Source organism: Lontra canadensis, unplaced genomic scaffold, assembly GCF_010015895.1.
Source record: "Lontra canadensis isolate GAN:19392208 unplaced genomic scaffold, GSC_riverotter_1.0 scaffold3, whole genome shotgun sequence".
Classification (NCBI taxonomy): Eukaryota; Metazoa; Chordata; class Mammalia; order Carnivora; family Mustelidae; genus Lontra; species Lontra canadensis.
Window position 1 is genome coordinate 29,372,186 of NW_022630997.1, and position 12,887 is coordinate 29,385,072.

The 12,887-nt window shown below is 45.8% G+C and overlaps 1 protein-coding gene and 1 pseudogene across 2 annotated transcripts in view; both read right to left on the reverse strand.

The window, feature by feature from the left end:
- LOC116879488 lies at positions 1 to 327 on the reverse strand (annotated as a pseudogene).
- Positions 328 to 3,718: 3,391 nt separating this feature from the next.
- Positions 3,719 to 12,887, reverse strand: part of CHAT (choline O-acetyltransferase) — a 48,118-nt gene continuing 38,949 nt past the window's right edge. For both annotated transcript variants that reach the window (XM_032877763.1, XM_032877755.1), the window contains exons 12-15: positions 12,603 to 12,744; positions 12,413 to 12,475; positions 6,062 to 6,199; positions 3,719 to 4,267 (exon numbers count right to left, since the gene is read on the reverse strand). In XM_032877763.1, coding sequence (XP_032733654.1) covers positions 3,998 to 4,267; positions 6,062 to 6,199; positions 12,413 to 12,475; positions 12,603 to 12,744 — 613 coding nt within the window. In that variant the 3' untranslated portion in view covers positions 3,719 to 3,997. The remainder of the gene's footprint in view (positions 4,268 to 6,061; positions 6,200 to 12,412; positions 12,476 to 12,602; positions 12,745 to 12,887) is intronic.

Below are 12,887 nucleotides of genomic sequence, written 5' to 3' on the forward strand. Positions count from 1 at the left end.
TCATTTTTTAGCTTGACCTTCTTGTAAATCTTTAGCTTCATGGATTTGGGCTGCTTTATAAGGAGATCTTCCCTTGTCTGGGTGATTTAAAAGCATAGCTCATCGGTGAATATCTCCTATTTTTCCTTTATTGGCAGTAGGTTTGCATCTACACCTGGTATTATGTTGCTTCTCGTTTTATCATTTTGGGTTCAAACACATCTCTATAATGCCACCACTGGAGGCAGATTTTAGTAGATTTTGAAAAACTTGTTTTATTTGAGGCTTCATATGTTTCATGGCTTGCCAGCCATAATGGTCTGCAAATCCTGCAGAGGCAATGGTCAGGCCAACGGGTGCCACACATGGCTCTGACTGTGGCTTGGCTCCCCACCCTCCGTCGAATGCATGGTCAAAGAACCCACTTTTCTTTTGTTTAACTTCTCTTTAGCTTTGTTTTCTCCTTCATTGATAGTTGTCCTATCTTTGTTACTTTTTGACTTTACTGTTCCTTCTACTTTCCTTAAGTTTAGGGCCTGACTCTTTTTCTTACTTTGTAAATTACATTTAGCTCATCAATTTTCAGTCTTGCTTCTTTTCTGATGTAAGTATTTTAAGGTTAAAATTCTCCTCAAGGCATCAGCTTTGCTGTATTCCAGAGGTTTTGATATAAGTTATCTTTATTATCATTCTGATCAAAGTATTTCTAAATTTCCATTATTATTTCTTCTTTGACCCAATAATTTTAGAATAACATATTTCTTTGATTCTGGAATATTCCTAATGATTTCCTCTTGGAATAGTGCTTTCCCTCATTCTCTCTAATCTCTTCTTCCTGAACTTCTACATGTACCTTCCCTGTATTTTTATTCCTTTCTAATGTTAAACATATCAATCCCCAAAGTTGGAGATAGAACTGGATTTATCATCCAGTCATCCCATCTCTGAGCCTGGTGCTTTTCCCTCCACTCCGTTCTGTCTATGCATGTTTGTGCAGGCTTATGTGCAGACACCCATCTCTACACCCAGATTTCTGCCAACACGATCACAAAAAGCCCATGAAGCCTCTCTGCCCTTCACCCTTTCCCCATGCCACACACTAGGAACTAAGTTCCTGCCTCCCTTTCTCTCCTGGACCCTGTATCTTTCAGACGTCCACCACTGCTGCTGACCTCAGACAACGCCAAACAGATCATTGACCCAGTTCACAGAACTTATAACAAACTTTGAATACCACTTCTGTTTAGAAACAATGGCTAACACTGTCCTTTTTGGTATTACTTTTTATTGAATATGGACTTATGGTCTTTAAATATTTTGAATATAGTGTTTTCAATATACAGTTCTTTAGTCATACATATTTCTTCAAAGCACAAAACTATAACTTAAAATTGAAAGGCTATAATACACATGTATATATTGCCATAAATCTAGAACAATTTTATAAAAATAGAACTCAAATGTCAACTTTATATATCTTGGCAACTTAGTGGTATCGTAAGGTGGCCACAAGCATGTTTATTACGCATCACTTTCCCACAGTGACTGTCTCCATGTTTCATTTTCCATCTCTTTGGGGACACTTGGAACAGTCTCCATTACCAGGGTCCCCCAGAGATGCCCATGGCCATGGCTCAGCATTGCCTTTGCATAAAGTCTCAGTGCCTCCACTTGTTCTTGGAGGGGGAAGACCAGCTTCCAGATTCTTCCTCAGAAAGAGGAGGTGTTCCCTCCTGCCAAATGTCCACAATCCCCCACTTCTTGAAGCCCTCACAGTGCATGGTTGGTATCTGAATGTGCAGAGTCTGTTTCCTTTCCCTACGTGCAGAGAATGATAGATGTGAGTTTGGTTCTTTAAAATCAGTGTGAAAAGTTTGAAGCAAATTCATCTGTACATTGCCCGCTGGGGTAACATCATCATGACAGTGGACACCAGTGTCCACCTGCTTGTGCAAGACGCTTTACACACATGCTCTACAATCCTCACAGCCTTGCAAGGTCGGGACATTCTTGTCCCCATTTGATGATAGAAAGAATTGAGTCTCTGGGCATTTAAGTCTCTTGGTTAAGGTCAGTGGGGTTGCCTGACCCCCAAATCAGAGCTCTCTGCCTGCCCAGAAATCCATGGAAGGAAACCAGCAGAGAACACAGATCTGCACTGTGGTCATTTGGTGAGAACAGGCAAGTGGCTTTGGGTCAAATTACAGCAGGGAGACAGCAGTTCCCCAGATATTCCCAGGACACTTGAGCTGCAACTTTCCTAGGGGAGCAGGAAGGTGGATGTCTGTGGAAGCAATATGGACCTACAGACTGATGACTCTGAAGGGCCCCGCAGAATTTCCCAGATCATCCAACAGAAATCCTCCATCTAAAACCAGGGCTCAAAGCATTTACTGCTTGGTCCTGTTTGTGTTTTCAGAGAGCTGAGCAAACGTCATAATGCCAGCGGAACCCATCTTAGCCCTGCCTTCCGTAGAGGTCAAAGTGCAGAAACTTGCCCAGTGGACCAGAGGGACCTGCACAGGGTCCCCAGGCCAAAGGACTATGGGAGTGTAGTGAGGGAGCTTTGCCAGGACTCCCCTTCAGGGTTGCACCGCAGATCTCTCTAGCACTGAGCTCTGTTCCTCCTCTGAACAGAGACTGCCTCATCTATCTGCAGTTTTGATTTTCTGCTTGCTTTCCCACTCCCTTGCCTTTTTAGATTTACCATAAAAATATTCCCCAGTGGGAAGTGCCTCTCCTATCTCCTTGATGATCACAGCCTCTCAGGACAAACTTAACTTTGGCTCTGGGTAACCCCATCAGGGTTGACTCTGGACATAGCCCTTCCCTCCTCTTGGCCCTGGTCCCCACCAGCTGTCTGCTCAAACTTGCTCCCCTCACCCCCTGCCAGGCCAGCAAAGCCCTGTTCTGTGCTCCTCCACATGGGGTTTCATTACAAGACCTAGATAACATCCTCTACCTGCTTGGGCCACTGAGATCATTTTCTGATATTAATGTCACAGTGGTTTTCTTAAAAGCCTCTCTTAAGAATGAATAAAACAAAACAAATAGCAATGACAGAAAAATCCCCAAAGCAACCCTCTCTCTTCTCCTCTAGAAGGCAGATCACCTATAACGGGTATGATTCCTTATAGAAAGGGCAGTGGGGAAGCCACCAGAAAAAATGCGAGAGGCAAGATTCTTGGGAAAATGGACTGATCCTCCCACCAACCCTGCTGCTTGGGGGGCACTGGGTTGTTTCCTCATCCTGGACTGTCGCTGATGCCCCGGGGGCTGAGCAGGCATGACGTCAGTGCAATGGCAGATGATTCTTTTTCCCCTCTCAGAATTTCCCAAACTCAACGGAAGGCTGCCCCTGGGAGATGAAAGGAGAAATGTGTTTTGGGGCCTGGGTCACTGTATTTTAAATTAACTGGATGAGTGTGTATGTGTGTGTGTGTGTGTGTGTGTAGGGATGGGGTGTTTGCAGCCCTGTATGGCTCAGTGCAAGACACCCTGGAGGAGGTCATGATCACACTGCTTCGAATCTGAAAACAATGTCCCCTACTTCTCCCAGAAGAAAAGAGGTATTGACCTGGAGTTTGCCTCCTTCTTCATGACACTTGTAGGTATGCTGCATGTAATAGGATGACACATTCTCTTGTTGGGCAAAACTTCCCCTGAACACACTAGGTCCCATTGGAAAAGTAAACACCACCATTAAGCTTCTGCAGCCATGGAGGGAAGGTGGTGTAGACTTGCACACCTCACCAAGGCCACCTCAGAGCCAGGCCGGTCTTACTTCTCAGTACACAGGCCAGAGGGCAGTTTGGCAAATAAGGACAATCCCCATGCCTAAGGAGGGACACTTTCCTCTTCATACTCTTGCTTTGCGTGATGCCTCTGTGTGGTCTCTGTTGGGCCCTGAGGACAGGGGAGCTACCGAAAGCTAGGGAGAGGGTTGGGAGCCGGGGTTTGGCAGGGTCTAGCGGCAGCAGAATGCTGGGTTTCGGGAGGTGAAACCTAGCGGCAGGAGTCAAGGATGGTGACCCTGGATGGGCCTTGTTGCTTTTTCTTGTGGTGCCAGTGGCTTGCCCCCTGTAGACTGTGGTGGACTGCACAGGTCCCTCATTTCAAGGAGGCTTTCTTCCACTGCTTTTGCAAACTTGGAGGAAGAGGTTTCCTTGCAGCCGTGAAAGCTGGAGATGCAGAAAAGGATATTCTCTGGCTGGGGGTTGTAGCAGGCCCCGTAGCCGTCCGGCACCACAGGACCATAGCAGCAAAACATCTCCATGGTTGTGGGCACCTGGAGGAGAGGACAGGTCAGAAGCCACTGGTCTGAAAAGTAACCTGTGACCTTGCTAGAATACAGGGTGTTTCAGCAACCCTGAGGCCTCGACGGGATATTTACTTCTCCATTTTCCACCTGGGTGTTTGACTGAATTAACCAAATGATTCAATAGCTTCAGCATGGATGGCTACAGCCAGAGTCATAAAAACAAACCCATCTAACTGCACGATATGGAAAGAAGAGGGTCCATAAGGCACTCCCTGGTGGGAAATCTGCTCAACTTATGAAGTCAAAATCTCCCAGAGTGACCTGTGCTGGGTCTCAGGCTGAGTCTCCCCTTCACCTTGGGGGCTGTATGAGGCACCGAGGCAATCAGGGTAATTTCCTCAATGGCACCCTGGTGGCACCCCATAGTTAGATGGCTTCCCAGAGGGAGTAATTTATGAACAGAAGGAAATCTGGCCTGTCTTCTCTGTCGATTTTCCCCACATCCTTAATTACTGTCAGTATTGCCTGGCTGGTCTGCTTTTCTCCCCATAGCCCCCGGCCATGCGCAATTACCCAGCACTGGGCATTGCAGAGACTGCCATCAACTGGCGTTTTAGTTAGGCACCTAACACATTTTGAATTCAGAGCGCTGAGATTTTGTAATTAGGATCACAAATCAGGAAAATGTGTCTCCGAAGGCATTCCTGCCATACATGTTCATTGCCAGTTGGGAGAAAGAAAAAACACCAAACCACCCCCCCCACCGCCCCCAAATTCATTGTCTTAGCTGGTTGTAGGGGGAAAGCTAGAACACATTCTTGGGGAGTTGCAGGCTGGGGTTTGTTTTTAAACCCAAGGTTTTAGGCGCTGTGTAGTCAGGCCTTCAGAAATCACACCGGTCGTTTTAATGGGGCAGAACAAACCATTAGTCTTGCTAATAGAGTCACCTCATTGTCAGATAAATTTGCCGTGCAACAGCTGAAGGCCGTAAAACCGTTCCAAAGCACTTTTTTGCCCATGGATGGTTTCCTGAAGAATTTATGTTGTTGTGGCCTGCCCTCGCTGATTCGCGTCTGAGAGCTCACCGCTGTTATGACAGAATCAAATTACGAGTGATTCTGTCATGACAGAATCAAATTACAAATTATGAGTAGGCTTTTATCCTCAAACACAACTTGATCAGCCCCTCTCATTGCCCATGTCCAGCCTTTAGCAGATGAGGTGGAGTCTTAGTCAACTGACATTTGGGGGTCCTTTTCTTTCCTAAACTGCTGTCCTTCTCCAGTAGACTGTATTCTACATTGTCACAATGGTCCTCCAACAGAACAAGCTTGGGAGACGCTGGGCTGGCCTCTGATAGTCTGCAGTTGGTCTCATAGCCCTTTACAATAATGACCGTGACCTGTTTGGAGGGCCTGTTCCACGCCAGCCACTGGCCTAGGCTTTCTACTCAAACTGTTGCTTCTAGCTGAACCAGGACTTCGTTCTAGATCTGTTGGGCTTCAGAGCCTATGGCCGTCATGGTGGAACACCACCCCACAAGTAACAGATTGAATGCTGGTAAGCACAGGGCTAGAGCACCAGTTCCCATTCAGGACACCTCTGCTAGTGTGGTGTCCATGATTACAACCACTTAGTGGGGAAACCGGTACTCTGAGCATTTAGGTCATTTTGCCAAAGGGCATGCAGCCTGTGAGAAGCTCCTCTGGGACTTGTCTGACTCTAGCCAGTGGGCTGGAGTCACTGGTTTATGCTAATTGGCCTTTTAGAAAGCCCACTTGGTTATACTAAGTGGCCCCTTGGGTGACAGCCACACCGCACCTGGCTGGTTGAGAGGACGAACCGGTTGCTGGTCAGGTACGTTTCATCTGTGAACATCTCGGGCAGCTCCTTGCACATGTTCCGGGCTAGCTCACGCAGCGCCAGCAAGTGGTTGTCGATGGCCATCCCTGTTATGGCCTGGGTAGTTGGGGGCAAAGAACAGGAAATGAGACAGGGGCTCCCACACCCTCCCCCTTCTCTAGTCCACAATGCTGATGGCCGTTGCAAGGGTCCTGGCTTATGCTGACCTGGCACTTGCTGTGGACAACGTGTATGGGTGGCTGCCCAGGGCTGACCACTCTACCACTCAGCCGGTGTGCCTCGGACCCTTCCTACATGCACAGGGCGAGTCCGGAGCAGGTTGGGTTCTAAAGTGAGCATGCCTGAGTTAAAGGTCTGTGAGTCTGAGTATCCTCTCCCTCTCAACCCCAGCATGGTCATTGCCGACACACTGCATATGACCCCTCTAATTGGAAGGGGTGGGCTGGGCATCTCTAGTACCTTCTTGAGTAGGGGAGGAGACTGGGGGGCAGGGATGGGTACTGGGTCCTGTTGGGGCATGGAGAGCGGTGCCCCAGGCTATCACTGGGCAGACACTCACTGCAACAAACACTTTATCCTCCAGCCAGAGTCCAAGGAATGAGGGATAGAGGACATTAAGGCCTGTTCTTAAATCTTGGTTGCTATTTCATGGGCTCAGGATCGGTTCAAATAAACTGGATTTACAGCCTAAGAAATCATTCTGAGACAGGAACTAGACATCTTAGAGGCTCAGCTGATGTTTACAAGGGGAAAGCTTGTTGAATGAAGAAAGATTTTTTTTCCTTTTTATTACAAGATACTTGAACTCTTATCAAAGGTTAAGATCAGAGCAGTGGGGACTCTAGGATGTCTATGTAGGCAGAGCTCGGAGGTGGTCTGGCTGGAAGTGGGCGGTGGGGCCTGCGTACCCATTTCATCTCCTCCCCACTTGAGGCTGCGTGTGTAGCACGCACACTGGTTTTACTTGGATTACATGTTCATTTGGGGTTAATTTTAGGAGTGGTGGAGACTTGGGGGCCGTCTCTGGCCTATAGGAGTGCATTCACATTGGGGTAAGTGTAAATCTTGGGAGGTTCACACTTAGGTAAGACGGCTGCTTAGCTGTTAAAGCCCCAGATAGGAGGAAACGTCCATCACAATGAACTTCGTTCAAGTTTACAAGGCACGTTTTGGGATTTGACAGCTGTTCTTTTTCAGTGAAGAATGAATGAATAAAGATGAGTCAGAGGCCCCAGTCTCTTTGGATGCACCTAATTATAGGCTGGAACGATGTTATATAACGGCAGCTCACTTTGGACGTGCCCCGCTAGGACAGAGGGGAAGGACTCTGAGCCCGTCTATGCAGTGAGTATACTGCTAGTTCCTCTGCCAAATCGCAGACTCGTGTAGACCTGCGGAAGCCGCTGCTCTGTGCGGCAGCCAGCCTCCGGTCCTCACCCCCTCCAGCTCAGGGCAGCAACCAAGGCTGACTGAACAGAGTGTTTGGATTAAGGCCACGAGTCGTCATGAGTAACACGATTCATCGTTCAGTCTTTCATTCATTCGGGGAAACTTACTTGAGCTCCCACTATGTGCCCAAGGCTGCTGGGCACTGGGGACGTGCATGCTGTGAAGGGAGAGCCTAAGGTGCTGTGAGAGTCTGTGTGGGAGGGTCTGGACCACAGCGACTCCTTCACTGGGATGTCCTTTCTCTGCTACCATGGCCCAATACAGCTGCCACAAGGCTGTAGCTCTCCTTGCTTCTTCCCCCTGACCCTGACCCCACACCCACATAGCCAGCCAGGCTCCAGATTCACCACAACAGATTTTCACAGTTCTCCCCTTCCCAACCCCCTCTCTTTTATTTAGCTGTTCCCAGCAACATAAAATAGTTAACAGAGCTAAACCCTAGAGCCATGCTTTAGAGGATATTTTTCTAAATCTTCGATAAATAAATTATTACCAAAGCTATATATTTATATAGCTTAAAACTCTGGAGAAGCTGAAGGTGTCTGTCTCTTTGCCAGGTCTGATTCCCACTCCACAGAGGCAACCAATTTGGCTATTTAATTGTCTTAGTTCTAAATAACTGTCTTAGAATGCATTCACTACCTTTTTCAGCTTTATGTCTTTGTGCGATAGAAGACGGACCTTTGGCTCTTTCATACTCCTACTCTCCAGACAGTCTTCCATTCTCCCATCCTCTCAATAGAGCTACGTTTAACTCCTCACTGTTTGATCAGGAGTCAGTGCTGACATGATTTAAATTATACAAGTATTCCCAACTGAGTCTCAGGCTATATTATGATCAGATTTCCTTTCTTATTCATCTTTTGTTTTCCTTGGAATGGACAATTTTTAAATGATTGAATTATGATTTTCTCCATTTGCTTAGCTTTCTACAGATCTATAACTAATTGATTCCTAAACTCTCAGCCAGAAGTGTAAAACTTTTCTTAGTACAGTCAACTAAATCAGATAATTTTTCAATTTCATTCCATCTCTCACTTCTTGCTTCTCTATTTTTTAAAAATGATTTTATTTATTTCTTTGACAGAAAGAGAGAGAGAGAGAGAGAGAGAGAGCACAAGCTGGGGGAGTGACTGGCAAGGGAGCCCGAGGTGGGACTCGATCCCAGAACCCTGGGGTCATGACCATGGCAGATGCTTAACTGACTGAACCACCCAGGCGCCCCCTCTTCTTGCTTCTCTATGGGCTAACTGGTTCTGTGTCTGCTAAACAGCTGTTGACTTGGGACCTCCCTTTACTGTCACCATCTTTCTCACTTTCTTGTGCTAATCTTCTGATTGTTGGAGCCTATGATGTCTTTTATGTTTTATCTCTTACTTTAGTAGTCTAAATCCTCCAGTAGTTTGACAAGAAAGAAAGCTTAAAAAGTAAAGCTTTTGAGAACTTGTCTGTCTGAAAATGTCTTTCTTTTGTCTACAAAGTTGATCATAGTTTAGCTGGGTATGAAATATACATTAAAAATAATTTCCCCTCAGAATTTGAAGGCATTGCTCCATTATCTTCCACCTTCCAGTGATATTGTTGAGAAGTTCAATTACACTTTTATTCCTGATCTTCGTATTTTTTTTTCCTCTCTCCCTCTGAGAGATTTTAGGATCTTCTCTTTGATCTTTGTGTTGTGAAATTTCCTTGGAATGAATCTTTTCATCTCTCATGCAAGGTACATGGTGGGCTCTCTCAATATAGAAGTTCATGTCCTTCAATTCTGAGAAGTTTTCCTGGATTATTTTGTTGCTGTTCCCCTTTACCCCCATTTTCTCTTTCTGGACATGTATTACTTGGGATACTGTTTCTCATGTAATGAGCCTTTTTTCTGTCCCATATTTCATTTCTCGTTTTGTTGATATTTGGGGAAGATTATTTCAGCTTTATCTCCCAATCCTTCCATTGCATTTTTTCTACCATATTTCCCCCAGAATTATTTTTATTGCCCCCAAAAGATTTTTTTTCAGTTTTGTGTTCTTATTAATGGATGCAATAAATTCATTATCTTTCAGAGGACCTCAATTACAGTTTTAAAACATGTTCTCCTGCTTCTGCATTGTTTTCATTTCTTTGAAGTTTCTCTTAAATTATTTTTAAAAATTAACCAAAACTTTAAAAATTACACAAAAACATTTCTACTGGCTTTTGTGTCTTATGTTAGTGGCTTTCCTCAACGTTTGATGATTAATGGCTACTTGCTTATATTTCAGAATAAAACACTGAAAGAATGATAAGAAGATACAAGGGTAAGCCTGTGCTTGCCCTCTGGTAGCCTTCACTGGGAGGTGAGCTGGCTGGGCTATTTCTCTGGGCACCCCAGCCGTCAGTGTCTGTGAGTTTCTTCTCTTGGCCTGGTCAGTCTCACCACAGAGAAATTCTAGAATCTCATGCTTGGAGAGACTTGGTAATAAAAGTACTTCCCAATGTACCTGGAGCTGAGTAGGTAGACTTTGATTAATCACCATGTTTAATCTGATTAACCCTCCCTGAGCTCTACCTGGTGTCCCCAGATCTAGAGTCTTCTGTCTTCAGCTTCTCCAGAGGCTAAGCTTCTAACTTAACATTGAGAAAGGGGAGGGTAGTCACCTAGCTGCATGGGATTGTGGAAAGGAAATGAGGGTCTGATTCTTTCTTATAGAGATAATCAGCCAACCCTCTTCTTTTCAGCCCTACACACACCTGTACTTCTGGTGGGTGCTTCAATGCCTGAGCCATTCTGCGATTACAATTCTTTGGGTTCCTGGGTCTCCCTTACTCTTCGCCTGGGTTTTAGCTTCCCCTGGTTTGCTAAGTCACTGGCCATCTGTTCTATTTTCCAACTTGAAAACTTTGCTGTTCTTTTTTTTCCCACTCTCTTTGCCTAGTGTACTCATGGCCTAAAAATGAAAAAAACTGCTTTTGCTGATATTTCTGAGGATTTCAGAGGGAGTGACAGTAAACCCTTGTGTCCACCTTGGCTAAGCAGAAGTTGGTGTCTACCTCTTCAATCCGCTGCCCCTGCCCTATGTCAGTCCTTAGCTCAGCTCTACCTAAATATTATATAGGTTCCTAATTAGTGTCACTGAATGTTGGTAGACCACCCATGCTCCAACCAGTCCTCCTTCTACCTGGCCACTGGGATAAACTTTGTGACTGAAAAATCCCACCTCATAAGCTCCCCTGTGCCTCTGTCCTTGGCAAACATACACTGAACTATTTGCCTTTCTTCCAATGTGTCTTATTCTCTCAAGATTCTTTACCTTTGCATGTACTCTTCCCTTCTGGGACCATTTTTTCCTTCTATGTCCACCTGACAAGCACCTCTTCATCCTTCAAGTCTCATATCAAGCACCACTTCTTCTGGGAAGTCTTCCTGGCTTTCCCAAGATGAGGAACTAGCTTGCACCTCCATGCTCTCTCCTACTTCCGGAGGGACTCTTTTCACATGAGATGAGATTTATCATTTAAGGGATTTTCCTCTCAGTTACTCAGTAAACTCACTAAGGACAGGGGTTGTGGACTCCACCTTTTATTTCCTCCCACCCAGCACCTTGTCTGGCATTAAGCAAGAAGACCAAAAATGCCCACTGAATGCGTGAGCGTGAGCTGGATTTTCCCCAAACAGAATGAACATTTAACTCTTCAGATGAATTCAGGACCTGGTAACTGAGTGGAAAGAAGTCTACATTGGCTCATTCTAAAACCCAGATAAGCATTGTACTTGCTTTCAAGTATATAGAGTGAAATTCGGTCAAGCCCTTTTCACAGGATCTATGCTCCTTCAAAGACTGTATCAGAATAAATTTCAACTGATATATTGATCACCCGTCCAAGTAGTAGCTTATTCTCTGTTATTTATATGCAAATGATGGCTCTGCCATGCTAGAAAATAAACGACTTCCCTAAACTAAGAGAACATTTCCTTTAGAATTTTGATTTAGGGGTGCCTGGGTGGCTCAGTTGGTTAAGCAACTGCCCTCAGCTCAGGTCATGATCCTGGAGTCCCAGGATGGAGTCCCATGTCAGGCTCCCTGCTCAGTGGGGAGTTTGCTTCTCCCTCTGACCTCTCCCCTCTCGTGTTCTCTCTCTCATTCCTCTCTCTCTCTCTTATAAATAAATAAAATCTTAACAACAACAACAACAAAAAAGAATTCTGATTTGGGGTACCTGGGTGGCCAAGTGGGTTAAGCATCTTATTCTAGATTTCAGCTTTGGTCATGATCTTAGGGTCATGAGATGGAGCCCTATGCCAGGTTCTATGCTGAGCATGGAGCCTGCTTAAGATTCTCTCTCTCCCTCTCCCTCTGCCCCTCCTCCCCTGCTCTCTCTCTTAAAAAAAAAAAAAGTAAAAATAAATAAAATTTTGATTTCACTATTAATTTTCAACAAAGACTTTTTATTCATAGGTGATATAAATAGAAAATAAGAAAGCAAAACCAGCTCTAGGTGGGAATGAGTACTGTCCCACCAGCAGTCATACAAGGTGCCCAAGCCACGACAGTGTGCCAGGCTTGGCCGCCATCTCTCACATTTGACTTTTCTTGTTGTATAAACTGTAAAGTACTATACGTATTTGGTGCTATTATTACCATTATTGTTCTTTCAAAGATCATTCATGGTATTCTTGTAAAATCCAAGTGAAAATGAGTGCTGTGTTACCCAGGTACTAAAAATAAGAAAGAGGCTCTGAGAGGCATGGCATCAGCCAAGCCACTGGGTGGCTGGTGGCCCAGCTCTCACACAGGTCCTGTGCTGTGGCCCCGTGCCTGCAGGCCCAGCTTTGGGGCACAGCCCACAGTCACGAGTTCCCCCGAGAAGAGGCACCGTGTCACTCACCATAACTGTGTACTCGGTCTGGGCTCGGATGGCATCCTTCAGAAGCAGCAGCTTCTCTGAATCCTGTCAACAGACCAGAGATGGGGCTCGAAGGGCTACTCAGGGACCAGCAAGTGAAAGGAGCTGGCTGTCCCCGAGCCCCAGCAGACAGGAAGCTCCCGGGGAACTCCTCAGACAGAGCAGGACTTACCGGTACGGCAGCCTTGTGGTCAGTGACAGCCTTCACAAAACTCAGCGCCTCTGGAGTGGCCGAGCGAATGTTGTCCACGCGGCCCTCCTGGAACCGGCGAATGGACGCGCTCTCGTAGGTGGCCACGAGTCTCCTGTGGAGCCTGCAGAAGATGGAAGATGAATGGCAGACGCTGTCGCTGTCTCAGGAAACCATAAATGCTGGAAGAAAAATAGCATCTGCAGGCTTTATGTTTACAGCCCTGACTCTACTGGGCACAGTATTTCATTTTAATGTTAATAGAAT